The following is a 15,386-nucleotide window of genomic DNA, read 5'->3' on the forward strand; positions in this document are numbered from 1 at the left end:
CCAGCTCTGTGACAACTTAATTACAGAGGCCTGTGAGCTCCCAGTAAACGATGTGAAAGCACACAATAGAAAAAAACAGTTTGTTCCCTTCAGTCTATGCTGATTTCAAAGAGCCAGCAAATCCCCACAAGTAATGGGACAACAGTGCTGAAAGGAAGGGACGGAGTAAAGCAACACACATCGACTGGCTAACTTTGCAAGAAATATGAAACAAAATCATTCAGATAAGTAGCTTTTTTGTATTGACTGAGCTCAACTCTTCCACAACAGTCCAGAGCAAGGCCCAGCACCAAGAGACAGACCAGAGGTCATGCTCGAGCCCCTTGGGGCTACTACTAACTAGGAGCCCAGAGGTCATGATCAATTTCTGCTAGTATTTATCAACAAGTGGATATACAGTTATTTTAGACTCAATACTGAATGAGTAAGCCTTCCTCAATTGCAACGTACAATGCCAAGAACAAATAACACTGCAAATCCGTAACACAAAGAAGTTTGAACTCACCTCCAGCCAGCACAATGTAGCACTCAGTTTCCTGACGTTCCAAGATGATTCAACCTGATTTTAAGTGGAGACCATAAAGCAAATATCATCTAATTCAACATTCAAGACTGCTGGCAAACTATTTAAGATAACATTCCTGCTGCAATTTAAGAACCTTTGTGAACATGGAGGAGTAATTACACTATATGCATTGAAATGGTCACAGGACAGCATTAAAAGTTTTATTGCAATGCAGATGTTAAAATATCTGAAATGGTTTCTGTATTGGGAATATCTAGCCCATGCACAAAGCCTTTGTGATTGGTGTTGTATTTTAGAGTAAATTATTTCTGTGGAATTCTGTCCCTTTTCAGCAAGCAACAGAAACGTCAATCTGCCCAGTGCATAAATCCAGATCAAGCTACAATGCCTTGTTTCATGAAAACAGCTCAAGACTTCTGGCTTTCAGAGGGTGTCCTAAAGCCAGCAGTATACATAAAATGCCATTATTCTTAAGATGTGGCAGATTCCTAATATTTCTGTGGTAGCGTGGTCTAGGCGGATGATTATGACTAAAAGCCAGGAAGCCTTCAACTATAACCCTGACTTTTGTAAAGATTTGTGTGGCCTGAATGTCTTAGTCTTCCTATTAAAGAGAAACAAAGACAGAATGTGTTTTCTACACATACCATAAATGACTATTGCAAAGCTCAATGATGATTTGTACACGTGCTCCTCACACATATGCACCTTTGTGCAACATTAACAAACAATACAAGAGTCCTGTGATTACTCTGTTCGATAGGCAGGTCTGCACGGTTCTGCCAGCAATTCTAAAATCCATGCTTCACAATTCAGTCTGATTAGAACAGAATGGTTTTGATTATATGTTGCAATATTTTGATTAAAAGCATACAGAAAACATCTCCTTGGTTAGTATCAGCAGAGGAGATGTTAATGTTTTTATCTGGAAAGCAGGTCCATTTTAAGAAGACAAGTTTTCCAAAGAACTGCACAGAATCCACACTAAACTTGTGCTATCTTCTTCCTTCTTTATACCTTATAAAAAGCCTAGGATACAAAACACAAAATAAAGCTGGCTGCTGTTCTACGCAAGAAACAGAAACACCAGAATACTGAAAGTGGAAGCTGCCTTCCTACTTCCCTCCAGGATTTAAATACTGGAGAAAAAAAAAAAAATCATTGCTGTTTTGTATTTAAATGTGTATTGATTTTAAGATTTTAAATGCCTAATGGCAGTTTCCAGAATGCCTCAAACATTTTTCATACTAACTGCACAAGTTTAAAAATAAAAATGAATCCGTCTAAAAAAAAAAATAAATCAATTTTGTTAAAAGCACGTACCGATTGCCAATATAAAACACTGAATTCATAGTCTCAATCCTACAGAATTAATGATTTTCCATGCTTTTCCAGAATCCAAATCAGCAAACTTACCTATTACGAAACAGTAAAAAAAAAATCTGAAGAACCGTCTATATGAGAATGCTTTCATGAAATCTGCATTTACATAAACAAGACATCACAAATCAGAACCTAAGGAAGTGTCTTTAATCTCCTGCATCTCCTTCACCTTGCTCCCATAGCTAGAATTCTGCTCCAGAAGAAGCATTTAGAAATTGCAATAATCCTGAATTGCATCCCAACAGCTCAATCTAGAGAAGGAATGTTTTGCACTGTAACTTAGTCAATGATGTATTTTTAAACACTTGGAACTAAGTTCACTTTGAAAGTTAAGTTTTCCAAACAACCGAACAGGGTCTGGCAACAGGTTACTAAGACGTAGTGCATTTCCTTTTATCTTTCTTTCTTTTTTTTTTTTTTTCTTTTTTTTTTTTAATTACTTACATTTTGTTCTCCTTCGTTGACACAGATGTCATAGCAATATGCCAGAAGGATATCAATTAAGCTCAGATACACGTGATGACGGCTTCTTTTATCCAGAAGATAGGATTTATTTGTGAACCTTCTCAGCTGTTCTTTCTCTTCTTCAGTGAAGACAACTACATAAAGTAAAAGGATAATTGATTACGAATTTAAAGCTGACTCTTTGATTTAACGGGTGGTAATACTATTTCGACAGTATCTTTAAAAAGAAGCATTACTACTTACAAGTCACTCATCACTCAAAAAAAAGCCTAAATTATTCTTCATTATTTATTAAACTGATACACTCTTTGCAAAGTAAAGCTCCAGCCCTGGAAAGTATTACATGTATACACCAGCAATTTTGAAGCCCTCAGAAAGCACCAAGGATTTCCGTGGATGTGTTGGTAACTCACAGAGTAGTAAATGCATAATCGGGACCTGAAGGAATTTTAATTTACGAAGTCCATGTTGTACAGGATTAGAAGAACACAGAAGAAAACAAGTGTTTTTTCTTAATTTAGCAAAGTGTAAGAACTAAATAAATAGGGAAGGGAAAAAAGGAAAGATATAATTTCGTATTTCTAAACGTCAAATTTTGACTCAGGACCTAGATACATGATTTAGGAGCATCATTTACACTGTCCGATAATATCCTCCTGGTGTTTAAGGAAGATCGAAAAAAGATGAAACCCTATCCTACTGATGGCAGTATGAAAGCTACAATTATTTCCAAAGAGCTAAGGTTTCCACTGTCCATGACCATTGCATTTTGCTCACCTTCAGTGTACCTCATTTAGTTAACAGCAGCTATACTGAGCCAAGGGAGCGAAGCACCTCACCCAGCTCCTTCTCTTTGGGATGCACAAAGAGGAAGGCACCACCACAGCAGGCGTGCTGCAATAACGCATCAAAATATTGCTCTAGGGATCTGCGGTGCAGGCATGGAGAGCTGAAGGAGCATCCTGAATGGCAAACTTTCTGAAGAGTACTTCAAGCACTTCAGGAAGGATGTCACAATTACCTTGAAATAACAGCACAGATTAAGGAGATAACTGACTAAAAGCCATCTCTGCACAAACTCGAAGTACATCGAGAAGTCATTTAGTAAAATTAAAGCAGCTAGAAGCCTGAGCTAAGAGATTTTCATCCAGGCAGCGTGGCGTGCAGGCGCTCTGTGTCAACAGGCTCTGATTTACTGAGTCGGATGGATGTGGCAGACACATTTTGGTCACACCACAAGAGAAAGTTACAGACACAAAGCGACTTGACAGGAGAAAGCTGTGTTACCAGCTGATGCTCTGTTGCATTGCAGAAGCCCCACTCCACTATTTTTTGCAAGTACCAGCAAAACTGGAACCAGCCTGAGTTTAAGGATGGCAGTCATTTAGGGAGATTTCTGAGAAGATGGCTACAAGCCTAATGCAGCACTCTCCTTACACCTTCATAACAAGCCCTAAGCACAAGAGTGGATACGTGGTGTTCCCCTTAGCTTAGTGAATTTGATTTATTCTAGGAAAGGAGAAAAAACAACACCTTATAATATTGAAATCTCTCTTCAGTTATTCTTTTACCACCTCTTTTCTGAGTCACCATGTTCTGCCATACTCAGCTGGGGGCAGAGAGAGGCAGCAAGCAAAACATCCGAACTTAAAAACAAAAAGCAATTATTGGGCAACACACCAGGACGAGGGGTTGATACTGGACAGTACACTCAGCACCCTGATAAAGCGCCTGGAGTCCCTGGTAGCCAGGCACCAGTCAGGAGGGGAAAGGTCAGCTTCTGGAGCTCTCCAAGACAGATCCTCAAATATTACTGAGCTGCCATCTTCCACCAGCTTCATTAGCACTAACAACTTGACCTGATAACCCAACAATTCCCACCTCGACTCCCTATTTTCCACATCACCATTTAGCCCTGGAATCCTTAAGCCACTAACAATCCTGCCTCCACAACCTTACCTGTAATTCTACCACTCCGATTTTTCTGTGGACTTTCTCACAGCCGTCAGTGTGAGCCAAGGTTACGCGGCTGGGACGTAGCAGAGCCCCGGACCCTTGGAACACAAACAAATCCCTCAGGAGAGCTTACAGCACAGCTTACAGAGAGAGAAGGTTACAGTTCCTGGTAAACCAAGTTTCTTTTTACATCCCTTACTCATTTCGCTACTGTAAGGATGATGATCATGAAGGTGCTTAGAGATGTTTCTCCTCAATTTATACAATCCACATTCTCAGAGATGCTACCCCGCTACAAGACACGTGAACTTCTTCATCCAAGGAGCTTTCTACAAGACTTCTAATTTTACAGCTGTTTTCAAACAAATGTCTGTGATACCAAAGGCACACACATATGCACACACCTCGTATTGAGGCATCAAATTACAAATTAAGAAAAACATTTTTGAATGTTTCTTCTTTATGAACTTTTTAAACGTTTCAGCTTCATAACCATGAAATGCTTGATTTAAATTCCTATGGAAACTTCTTTACGAGCTAAAACATTTCTCTGGAGCGGAGCCAGTCTCCATTTATTTACAAGCTCCCACAAAAAAATTCCAGCTTTTATGTCATCTTAAGAAAGCTGATCTCTTCCATTTGCTATGATCTAGTACAAAATGACAATTTAGTGAGACTGTGGCAATTCAACTCTGTTTTCCCATTAATGCAATGCAGCTCAGTATTATCCCCTAAATCACCAACCTAGATGGCACATCTATATTCTATCAGCAAATTTCTTGGCAAGTTCTTAAAATGCATTGATTGTTCAGCGAGTCACCTCCATCATTCATATTAAAATTGTCCATAAAACCATATGTGCAATGTTGTAGCACGCTGGAAAAAAAAAAATTAGTTTCTGAAAAATATAGCATAAAACCACTCCGAAAGTTGCTACAGTAGGGTGGGTTTAATGAGGTATCACAACAGGGTGTTTACAGTTAGGAGATCCAATTAGGAAGAAAAAAGGCATTTCCAATTTCAGCAAGCTTTCCACAGAAAACCCTCTCCTGGAGTAGAACTCAATTTATTATTAATAGTATATGCAAGTGGCACTTTCATCCTGAAGAGAAACACAAAAAAAGCAGAGGTAAAACCAAAGCTAAAGGAACAAAAGAAATTCTGAAAGAAAAAAAAAAGAAAAAAAAAAAAACACAACACAGGAAAAAAGCCCAAGTCTGCAAGCAAAGACTCCTACATCAGATTACATTCATAAAGCTTAAAATCACTTCCAGGGACTACAGAAGTAAAGCAGTTTGCTACAAAGAAACTAATGACTCTCATGCTTTGAAAGAATTGTGTCACGGAACACATTTTCTGCAGGATGTAAGTCATTTACCCCAGCACTCGCCAACTTCTAGGTCCATCTCACTGTGCTTGCTGCAAGCAGCCACCAAGATGGGCATGCATCAGGATCACTTCTGTTCTCCTCCAAACACTCACTATATCAAGTACTGGATCTACTACCAAGAAGTCACCTTCCACTGTTCTTAATCAGTGACTTAACAACTGCAAGTGGATGTTTGTCTCACAGCTGATGACAGTTGCCAATGAGATCTCCCTCATCCAGGTTAAGGAACAGCCCAACACTGACAGCAAACATTTTTATTTGTACTACTGAATACCTGTTAGATACCCTAGAATCCATATTCCAGAGGTATATGTAAAATGGCAACAATGGTTCTAAGTAGAAAGCAAAGAAGTTGTGAATTCAGTGAAATTCATGAAACGTGAGACTTTTCCTCCTCTAAAATGCAAACTCTGAAGCATTTTGACATATACAACTGGACCATAATCACAGAGAAAACAAGTCTACCAGACAAGAGCAAAGAAGCAGCAAGACTAGACAATTCCCAAAGGTAAACGCTGCAAGATGTTCATTAACTTAGTTACTGCAAAGTACCAGGTGTTCTTAATAAAATTTCTCTCTGGAGAAAATACTTGAAGTTTACAAATAAAGATCCATCAATTCCATAAAGATCTTGAAGAATAAATTATCCAGGCCTAAAACTAATTATTAGCATGTCAAAACCACCACCTACTTTGTTTTCCTAATTCAAAAATACAAGTGTATAGTACAAGGTAATCAGAACAAGTGAAATCATAATTACATTTTCTGCTATATTAAGCCTGTGCTTTGTCCATTGGCATTACCAATGTTTTATCTAACAATGCCTCCACAACAATCCATAGTCGTTTTCTGAAAAGCAGCATCTGCTGCCGTTGTTTATCAAATCCTAAATTTGCAACTTAATTTGGATTTTAAAGCATTTTATGTTTGTCACTGCCAAAATCATGCCTCTTCCTGTTACGGTGGGATGGTGTATTCATACATTAACATCTAAACGAATTGTGCAAATTAATCTCACACACAAATTTACTGCTATACTGAGACTACCCTCACTTTTTTAATCACTTCATTTACTTATTTTAAACTACCATTTCTCATTAACACATTTCAAATTGCTCCTCAGTACAGTGAAGTACAATTTAATCCCTAAACAGGACGATGCTTTCTTACCATGTGGCTAAAATTTTATACAGCTGATCACATCACTTAAATTCTAGATAAGGTTCGGAGTATTCAGCACTCAGGAGTGCAATATCTGTATCTCAAGACTGTTGTGAAACTTAGGGCTCTGCATGTGTTGTGTTAGGGGTACTGAGATAACATGTGCTACCTACAGAGAGCCAGCTCAGTGGTCAGACCCGCAGAACCATAGAGAAGTCTAGGTCAGACAGGACTTCTGGAAATCAGCTGCTCCAGCCATCAGCTCACACCTATTGTGAGTTGTAAGCAGTTTTAAACACCATAAAACTTGTAGTCTCTTAGCAAGCCATGTGTGTGGAAGTACCTCACCCTCTCAGCAGCTGTTTAGAGGCTTCTTACTAGAAGCACCATCCAATACCAGCGACCGTCTCCGTATCCTTCTAGGTACGTTAATACACCTTGCTGGAATGCATTCAGATTTCTCCCACTTCTAATGGAAATGATGCAAAGTTTCTCAAGTAGTAAAGAAGGTCCTTTACTCAGCACAGTCCTTATTTCTATGTGCATTTTCTGTGTCGTTTCCGTTTACTCAACATGCACACTAGGAAACATATTAATGCAGATATGCAATTGAATTGCAACCAGTTTGTGAGAATTCCTGGATCTGTAACCCAGATAAACCAGATCTGTGACCCAAATTATCCAATCCCTTCAACTGGATAAACCATAACAGCAATACAAGAACATTTTAATCCTCCTATTGATCATAAGACTCCAGATCGAATAGCCTGGACCCCCCTCCTGCCCTTATTTCCACTATTCAAGTGGAACCTGTACTCCCCCTCATGGTGGTTTCTTTTACCACAACTCATTCAGGTTTAGCAGCCTCCGAAGGCTTCAGATCCCTGTTCTGCTGCCTGCCATCCAAACTCTGTTACCAGAACAGAGGTCTAAGTTGGAGGGCACATGGGGCCTGTTGTCATTACCTAGCCCAAACACCAGATGGCCACTTACGCTATTCAAATTTACTCAAGATCCCCAAAACTACATGAGCCTCTTCACTCTGCCATATGAAGGCCACACTAAGCTTTATTTGATCATCCTGATTACAAAAAAGTCTGTTTTAACAAATGCTTTAGAGAAAAGATGAGCCTTTGTGAAGTCCTAATTTCTGCATTACTTTCCTTAGCAGGCTTGTCAGGCTTTTGAGCAGTTTCTGTATTGTTGCTTCCCCTGAAGTCCGAGAACATATGCACGTGGGTTTTTTTAGAACTTTAATTTGGAATAAAAAAATATTCTTTATCAATAAAATCACCCAGCAGCTCTTCATCTTTGTTATACTCCTTTACACAAACATTATCAATATTTCATTCACTAAGGAGAGAATGGGTAAAAACAAACAAAAGAACTCCTCGTTATTCTGTTTCCAAGCCTCTTGTACCTTTGTCCAACGCTTTTTAAATCAAACACTTATGGTGGATATAATTAATTTCTGGTTTCAAAGGCTGAAGAGAGATCAGTAATGAAGATCAGATTACATTTGCAGTAAAATACACAGCATTACCCAAATTCCATTGTTCTACCCCTGTAGAAGATGTGCAAGTGCAGGTTTTATTAGTGCGCTAATATTTTATTTGTTACAGAACCTCTGCTAAAGGGATTATCGTTATCTGCTTCAGAAACATAGGATTTTCATACTATAGAGGAAATGAGGGAAGGACAATAAAAGAATATGCATAATAGTAACTTGTAATAGTCTCTACAATCATTGTGTTCAGAAGGGTAATCTCAGTTATCTGGTAACAGTACTGTTACAAGGTCATCTATTTAGCTTCTAACCTGACACAAAGATTTTCCCCTGAAAAAAAGTCTCTAGGAACTATAAAAACAGTTCAGTAATAAGTACCGTGAATGTCTGTGGCACTGTACAAATAACATGAAACGCGCCACAGGCGACATGACCATCAAACAGAGCTAAGGGCTGACACTAGGAGTCTTCCACAACTGATTGCTGGAAAACTTGCTGTGAAATGTCTGCACCACATTTTTAAGTGGGCACTAAAGTCTGTCTTCCAGACTAAAAATTGTAGGCTAACACCATACTTTCCCTTTAAGGATGATAACCTAGAACATAACAAGGCTTCACAGCAATTATTCTGTAACAGGTACGTACACACACACACACACACACATATATATAAAATGCTCTCACCTACTGTATTGCTGTCGTGTTTCTGATGACTTTCTCCCTGCAAGGCTATCATTTTTTCATGAGCCTCAACCCACCACGGTTTGTATTTCAAAACATGCTGAATAGCTTCATCTTCAAAAAAGTCAGCTCTGAGGAAAAAGAAGACATAGTACTCAGTTAGCTTTCTGGCCTGCAAGGGCACATTGCCAGCTCAAGTCAAGCTTCCCATCAACCAACACTCCCATGTCCTTCTCCTCAGGGCTGCTCTCAGTAACACCCTACTGTGATGAGACAAAGGGGCAGATAAGAAGTAAAGCTATTATTTCCACAAGTGTTCTTAAAACCAAGCATCCATAGAAGAAGTGATTATTTCAACTGAGATACTTTTACTTGACCAGATAAAATAAATCAGTACTCACAGGTAATGATCAGAATCGAACTTAGCAGCTTCTGCTGCCAGGCGTTCCTTCCTACGTTCACATACCGGAGTTTTGTCTGGATCCTTAACATCTACAACATCACTGAGTTCATCCTGAAAATGCATCAAGAGTGAGATGACAAAGCTGCAGATACAACATGCAAGATTCATTTAGTAAAAGTTTATGAAGGATGCTTATAAGCATTACAGTGTAAAGCCTAGATGCTGTCCAACCTCTCTTTCAAATCTTTCAAATTCAGGCTCTGCTGGGCAAATAAAAGATCAAAATTCCAATGAGTTACAATTATAACAAACTCTAAAGACCTTCAAATATTATGAGCTCTATTAACGCCTTTATACCATAAGGCAGACAGGTTATTTTGCAGTACAATGACAATTGCTATGTTTAACAAAAGCACACAACCACAAGAAGGCAAGATAAAAATCATAGCTATTGTTCTTGTGACTCTTGAGATTACTGCTATGCTCTGAAGTGGCCATACATTAATTAACAGGCGATTGTAGTGCCCTTTTAAATATCATTAAGCAGTGGTACTTTAATGCTGATGGGAAATGTACTTCGGAAATTTCATGGTAATAAACCAGTGTATATGTCTGAACAGAATGCAAATACTTTCTCCATAAATAGCAATCTTTCTGCTCCAAACCCTTAAAATCCTACAATTCAAGCAGTCGTAACTTACAGTTATATGATTTGTTTTAAGCACCTACTGGCAAAATTGCTCGGTGTAAGAACTTAAGCAGAACATTAAAAAACAATAAATTATCAACTACTACTTTAACAAAAGCTTTGCGCGCTATGAAAGGTATTCTCCTACCTCGCATGTTACTGGGTGTAGATTACTTTCCATCTATTCATGAAATAAAAGAACTTCTGAATATACAATAGCAAAGTAACCACATTTTAAAGTTCCTGCCCTGCCAACTAATCCACAAAAGGAAGTTCCAGTGCATCAGCATAACCCCAGCAAATCTAACAGATACCAGGTGGGCGATCACCTTAAAGAATTATGATCTCAACCAGTAAATACCACCTAATTATATTTCAATTTATTTTATTCAACATAGTAGATAGCGAGGCATTGCCCTCTTCATGAAATATTTTATAAGTCTAACAGTAGAAAGGCTTCACTTTGCATTTTTTTTAAATCTAAGTATTCATTCAATTAAAAAAAAATAATAAGAAGAAATAACTCTGATACACAATTAACTCATTCAAGCATCTCTATTTTCGCAGAAAAACAAAGATCTGTCTGTACTATTACATGCAAGGGCATAATATACTCAGTCTCAGAATGGCACAATGGAGAACTGTTACCTAACAATCCCTTCCTGACTACAGAATGAGCCAGGAAGCCTACTCAACAGGAAAGCTACCTGGAACTTTTGTTAGGAAATATAAAAATGCATCTACCTGCAGCCGCTGGAACACCCCCGAACGCAGATTCCCAAACCCATAGTAGTACTGTAGTGGTGGAAAGCTTTCTGCAGTTTCTTTATAAGGGGTCTGCTCTATTTCCCATTCAAATTCTTCTTCCTCCTCCTCAGACAACGCAGCAGAGGCACCTGCATATATTGCATGGTCAAAGGAACAAAATTATTGTGTAGGAAACGTATACAATTTAAAAGAAAGGCAAACACCAATAACAAAATAAGCATTTTTCATTGTTGCATCTTTAAGAAATGTTTTACTACACTGGATCAGCTGTAACTTCCAGAAAAACAAAAGAGGGGAAAAAACAGAGGTAGTGGACAAATGTGAACAGCACAACTCCAAATCCCCCTTTATCTTATCCAGTTGACTGAGAGCATCCTGAGAACTTCCCTACCAAATAAACCAAATAGTTTGAATTAAAATTAGCTATGACAGACTAGATTCATAGATAACAAGGCAAAAAGACAAAGATTAGGAAAAAGCTTTTTTTTTTTCCTGTTGATGCAACGCACAAATTCCCAAATATGGATGTTCAGAATTTGTGAGGTTTCATTGGACTTCTTGTGCTGCTATCCCAAAGGGCGGTCTTCCAAAAAATTATAACTCTTGTCACCTGGAATCTGCAATAGTATCACTTTCACACACAAGCCCCGTTATTTTCCAATTGCATTATAAGGTTGAAGGGTGGCATGTGCCTATATCACAGTTCACACTGGAATAGTGTGAATCACTGCTTCTGTCACAAAGGATTTTAGTGAACAAAGAAAAAAAGACATTCACTGGTTACTGAAGTGTTTCAGACAAGCAGATGATTAAACAAAGAATCATAGATCCTGCTCTAGATTCAACAAGTTTCAAAACTGGAGACAAGGAAAACTGAAGCTTTTTGAGTACACTCACTCAAAGTCTGAGATCATTGTTCCACTGTATACAGCCACTAGAGGGGTACAAAGATCTACAGAGGATTAGCATATATTAAACACACCTTTAAAAAATGTGATCACAACTAAGCCTACAGATACAACACCTCTAACTCCTGAAGACATTCCTTTCAATACGTACTAGTAATTCCAGTCTCACTCATACTCCACTTGTACCTTGGACTAAGTAAGAATAGAAATACTCTTATTTTTTTGTAATATATATATATAGGTAGATCTATTTTCCTAACTATTTTCTTACGTATCTGTATCGATAATGTAACTAAGACTTTTTTGTCTTACCTATCTCCTCCACTAAATGTTTTGCTGATCTTGATTTTTTGGGTGCTAAAAGGGATGTTACCATATCCAGTCCTTCAAAATATTGCCCAGGACTCTCCTTAGGTAATCGAATTGTCAAGGTCCCTTAAAGGAAAGTCAGAATATAGTTATGATATTAAAATAACCACGACAAAAAATGTGCATTTTTCCTCTAATGAAAAAGGCTCTCATAAATTGGGATACATGCAGGTAGCATTTTATTGTGCATCCATCTCTGTGCATGCTTTTAAACACACCTAACAAGTTTCACAGAAATCAAAGATTTTTATGATAAAGCACGGAAGAGAATATTTAATGAGTTGTGGTCTCTTGACTCACATAGCATAACACACCAACAGAAAACAAGCTTGAATTTATCCTGAATCCATCCACCAATCAAGCCATCAACAGAAGATCATAGGAAGCTATTCAGCATTCTGATTATTGTTCCGAGTCAGTACATAATAAAGGCTTTGCAAGCCTTTTGTTTTGTTTATGAATGCATTTATTCCAAAAGGTAAATACTGTTTTACAGAAATACCATCCACCTTAAGAGAGAGGACTGTCATGAGACTGCCTCAGGATTACCTAATTTCTGCTTAGTACTGTCTGACTTCATTGTGGATTTGCTAGACTAATGATCTTTGTACAATGGCATGTCTGTCCCCTATGGGCTCAAAGGAACCTTGTACATATTTTTTTCATTATTAGGACAGTTATGGAATGTCATTTGTGCTTACTGATAGCCTAAGTACAGCAAATCCCCAGCAATTTCTTTGTTGTTTTTTTTTTTTATACCACGTAACGTGGGAGAAGCTTTGAATTTATTTACAGTATCGTATACTTTGCTAAATGCAATTCCAGTGCAAGGAAGTATAAGTTACTGGAGAGTTAGTAACATTCTTAAAAACTAATATACTAAGAACATTAACCATACGTTTGTCTACATTGTAAGATGCTTTTTCTCTGCCATCTTCCACAATTCTTCCAGGAAGCGTCAACCTGTGGGCAAGAAGCAAGATGACGACTGAATGCCTGACTAGTTGTGCAACTTAACATCTCAGCACACAGACATGTAAGGCGCATTCCAAAAGGAACACAAACAATTTAACTACGTGATTCCTCTTGATACTAACGGAAGCGATAAAGCTAAATTCCTATGCAGTTCAGGGTCACAGCCACCACAGAGACAAACAACATCCTTGGCACTATGTGCAGCATTTGGAAGATTCTGTAATTTAAAAATTCTAAACGAATCTAATCTACAGTGATGTGACATGAGGCAACTAATTCACTGCATTCTACCAACCTACTAACACACCTTGTGGTCTGCTAACATGCACTGGGGAAGCTTATCCAAGAACACAGGAAACAGAAAATAAGAAGGGTTGATAACTCATCAGCTCTTACATGCCAAAGGTTCCCTTAGTAATTCCCTACTGAGATTGCCTCTTGGTCCTTTTCTGCAGCATAGTGGGGAACTTGCAAGCTGTAGACTTGACTTCCTACCACCTGTACTCACGTGACTTTTCTCCGTATGCTATTGGGCATCGAAATACATTCTTCATCAAATATATTGTATCTGGGTCTACATCACTTACACGCGCCCAAAGAACTGTGTTGTCATTTTACAACTAAAACTCTATGGTATGGTAAACTCAGAAAAGCAGTTAAGTTCCTTTTAAGGTGACTTAATGTCTGGAAACAAAGTGAATGGATCCATAGGAAGAATTTCTTGCAAAAAAACGGCCTGCCTGAAGTCAAGAATGTCAGAGCTGTAGATGAAGAATGATCTGAGATATCCCACATGAAGTTCATTTTCTACTGATTTTTATGTATTTGATGAAGCCCAAAGTTCTTTTTTTAAATGCTTCTACTACTTGCCTGAGAAAGTAAGGCTTAGAATAAAATTTAAAGTCTTCCCCTTCAAAGTACAAGTCAAACTCTGAAGCTCTTGCATAAGGTACGTCAATGATTATTGTAAGGAAATCCGGATCCTGGCTCAGCTCAAAAGCTGGAGTAATCATGATGAATGCTGCAGGCAAAGCAACCACTGACTATACGGTCCTATCAAAACAGAGAAACAAGAAAAGGTTAGTATGTTGTAGTTTCCATTTTATGACAGTAAATAGAATCTCTTGAAAATTTTGTATGAAAAACATTTCAGATTCTCACAGAATTATCTTCTACACACTCAAGAAGAAAACACTCATGAAAACAGAAACAAAAAATGCGTTCCTATCAAGAATATGAAGGTACCATCTTGCTGCACCATAATGAGAACTTATCATAAAAGATCACAAACATTTGGAGCACACAGAAGTATTTAATACATTCATCATAAAAAGCACACCAAGTTCAGTCCTAAAATTTGTCTGTTTTCTGTAACCATTACTTAGTATTTCACAGCGAACTGACCATAAACCATGATTAAAAACATTGAAAAAGAGCAGCGTTTTATAATAACTGCAGCTGTGCTTTACAGTGGCATGCACAGGTGAGACAGACCACAAGCAACAGACAGAGTACACCCCACACAGATGAGCTGGGTGCACGCCCTGAGCATCCTGCCCTTCGTGTCACATTTAACATACGTCACGGGGATGGTACGTGCAGAGCAAGTCAGAGGTGCTCCTGCGCAGCGGGCTCAGGCCACAATAGCTGTTTCAGCAACACAAGCAACTGACAGGCTCGGATTTCCACATGTCCATTACAAGCACACTTACTGTTCTGATCAGTTTGCAATTTTTTGGTCAGTTCCAGCGATGCTGAGTTCGCAGCCCAGCCTCGGTTCCGCCTGCAGATTCGGCCAAAGAGCACCTGAACACAAGTTGCATTGCATTAAGTTACCTGCACTTGGAATCTCCCTCCCTGAGTGATTTTAAGGTTTGAATCATCACCTAGCAGCATCAGATATATGTTTGTACATGGGCAAATAAATATTTTGAAGGAGGGAAGGGATTTACAAAGTAGCGCCCATCTGATGTATATAACCTGTCTCACTCCTTGAAAGCTTCCTTATGCAGAATATTTTTTAAGTTTAACTTAGAATCCAGTTTTAATTAAAAAAAAATAACATTTGAAAAAACTTTTTACCTAAATAAGAAAAATACGCGGAGCACCACCTGAAAGTGCGGCTCCCCCCCTGCCGCCCCCCAGCCCCCCCACACCACCCCATCCCCAGCAGCGCCTGCTCCAGCTTAACGCCGCGTTTTCCCGA

The 15,386-nt window shown here is 38.5% G+C and overlaps 1 protein-coding gene across 1 annotated transcript in view; it reads right to left on the minus strand.

Moving 5' to 3' along the window:
- SHQ1 (SHQ1, H/ACA ribonucleoprotein assembly factor) overlaps positions 1 to 15,386 on the minus strand; it is a 46,342-nt gene that overhangs the window by 30,700 nt on the left and 256 nt on the right. The window contains exons 2-10 of the mRNA XM_084292545.1: positions 14,893 to 14,986; positions 14,051 to 14,233; positions 13,104 to 13,168; positions 12,149 to 12,271; positions 10,905 to 11,056; positions 9,471 to 9,583; positions 9,073 to 9,200; positions 2,354 to 2,508; positions 506 to 559 (exon numbers count right to left, since the gene is read on the minus strand). Of these exons, the coding sequence (XP_084148671.1) occupies positions 506 to 559; positions 2,354 to 2,508; positions 9,073 to 9,200; positions 9,471 to 9,583; positions 10,905 to 11,056; positions 12,149 to 12,271; positions 13,104 to 13,168; positions 14,051 to 14,193 (933 nt within the window). The 5' untranslated portion in view covers positions 14,194 to 14,233; positions 14,893 to 14,986. The remainder of the gene's footprint in view (positions 1 to 505; positions 560 to 2,353; positions 2,509 to 9,072; positions 9,201 to 9,470; positions 9,584 to 10,904; positions 11,057 to 12,148; positions 12,272 to 13,103; positions 13,169 to 14,050; positions 14,234 to 14,892; positions 14,987 to 15,386) is intronic.

Source organism: Netta rufina (assembly GCF_964035555.1).
Source record: "Netta rufina genome assembly, chromosome: 10".
NCBI lineage: Eukaryota > Metazoa > Chordata > Aves > Anseriformes > Anatidae > Netta > Netta rufina.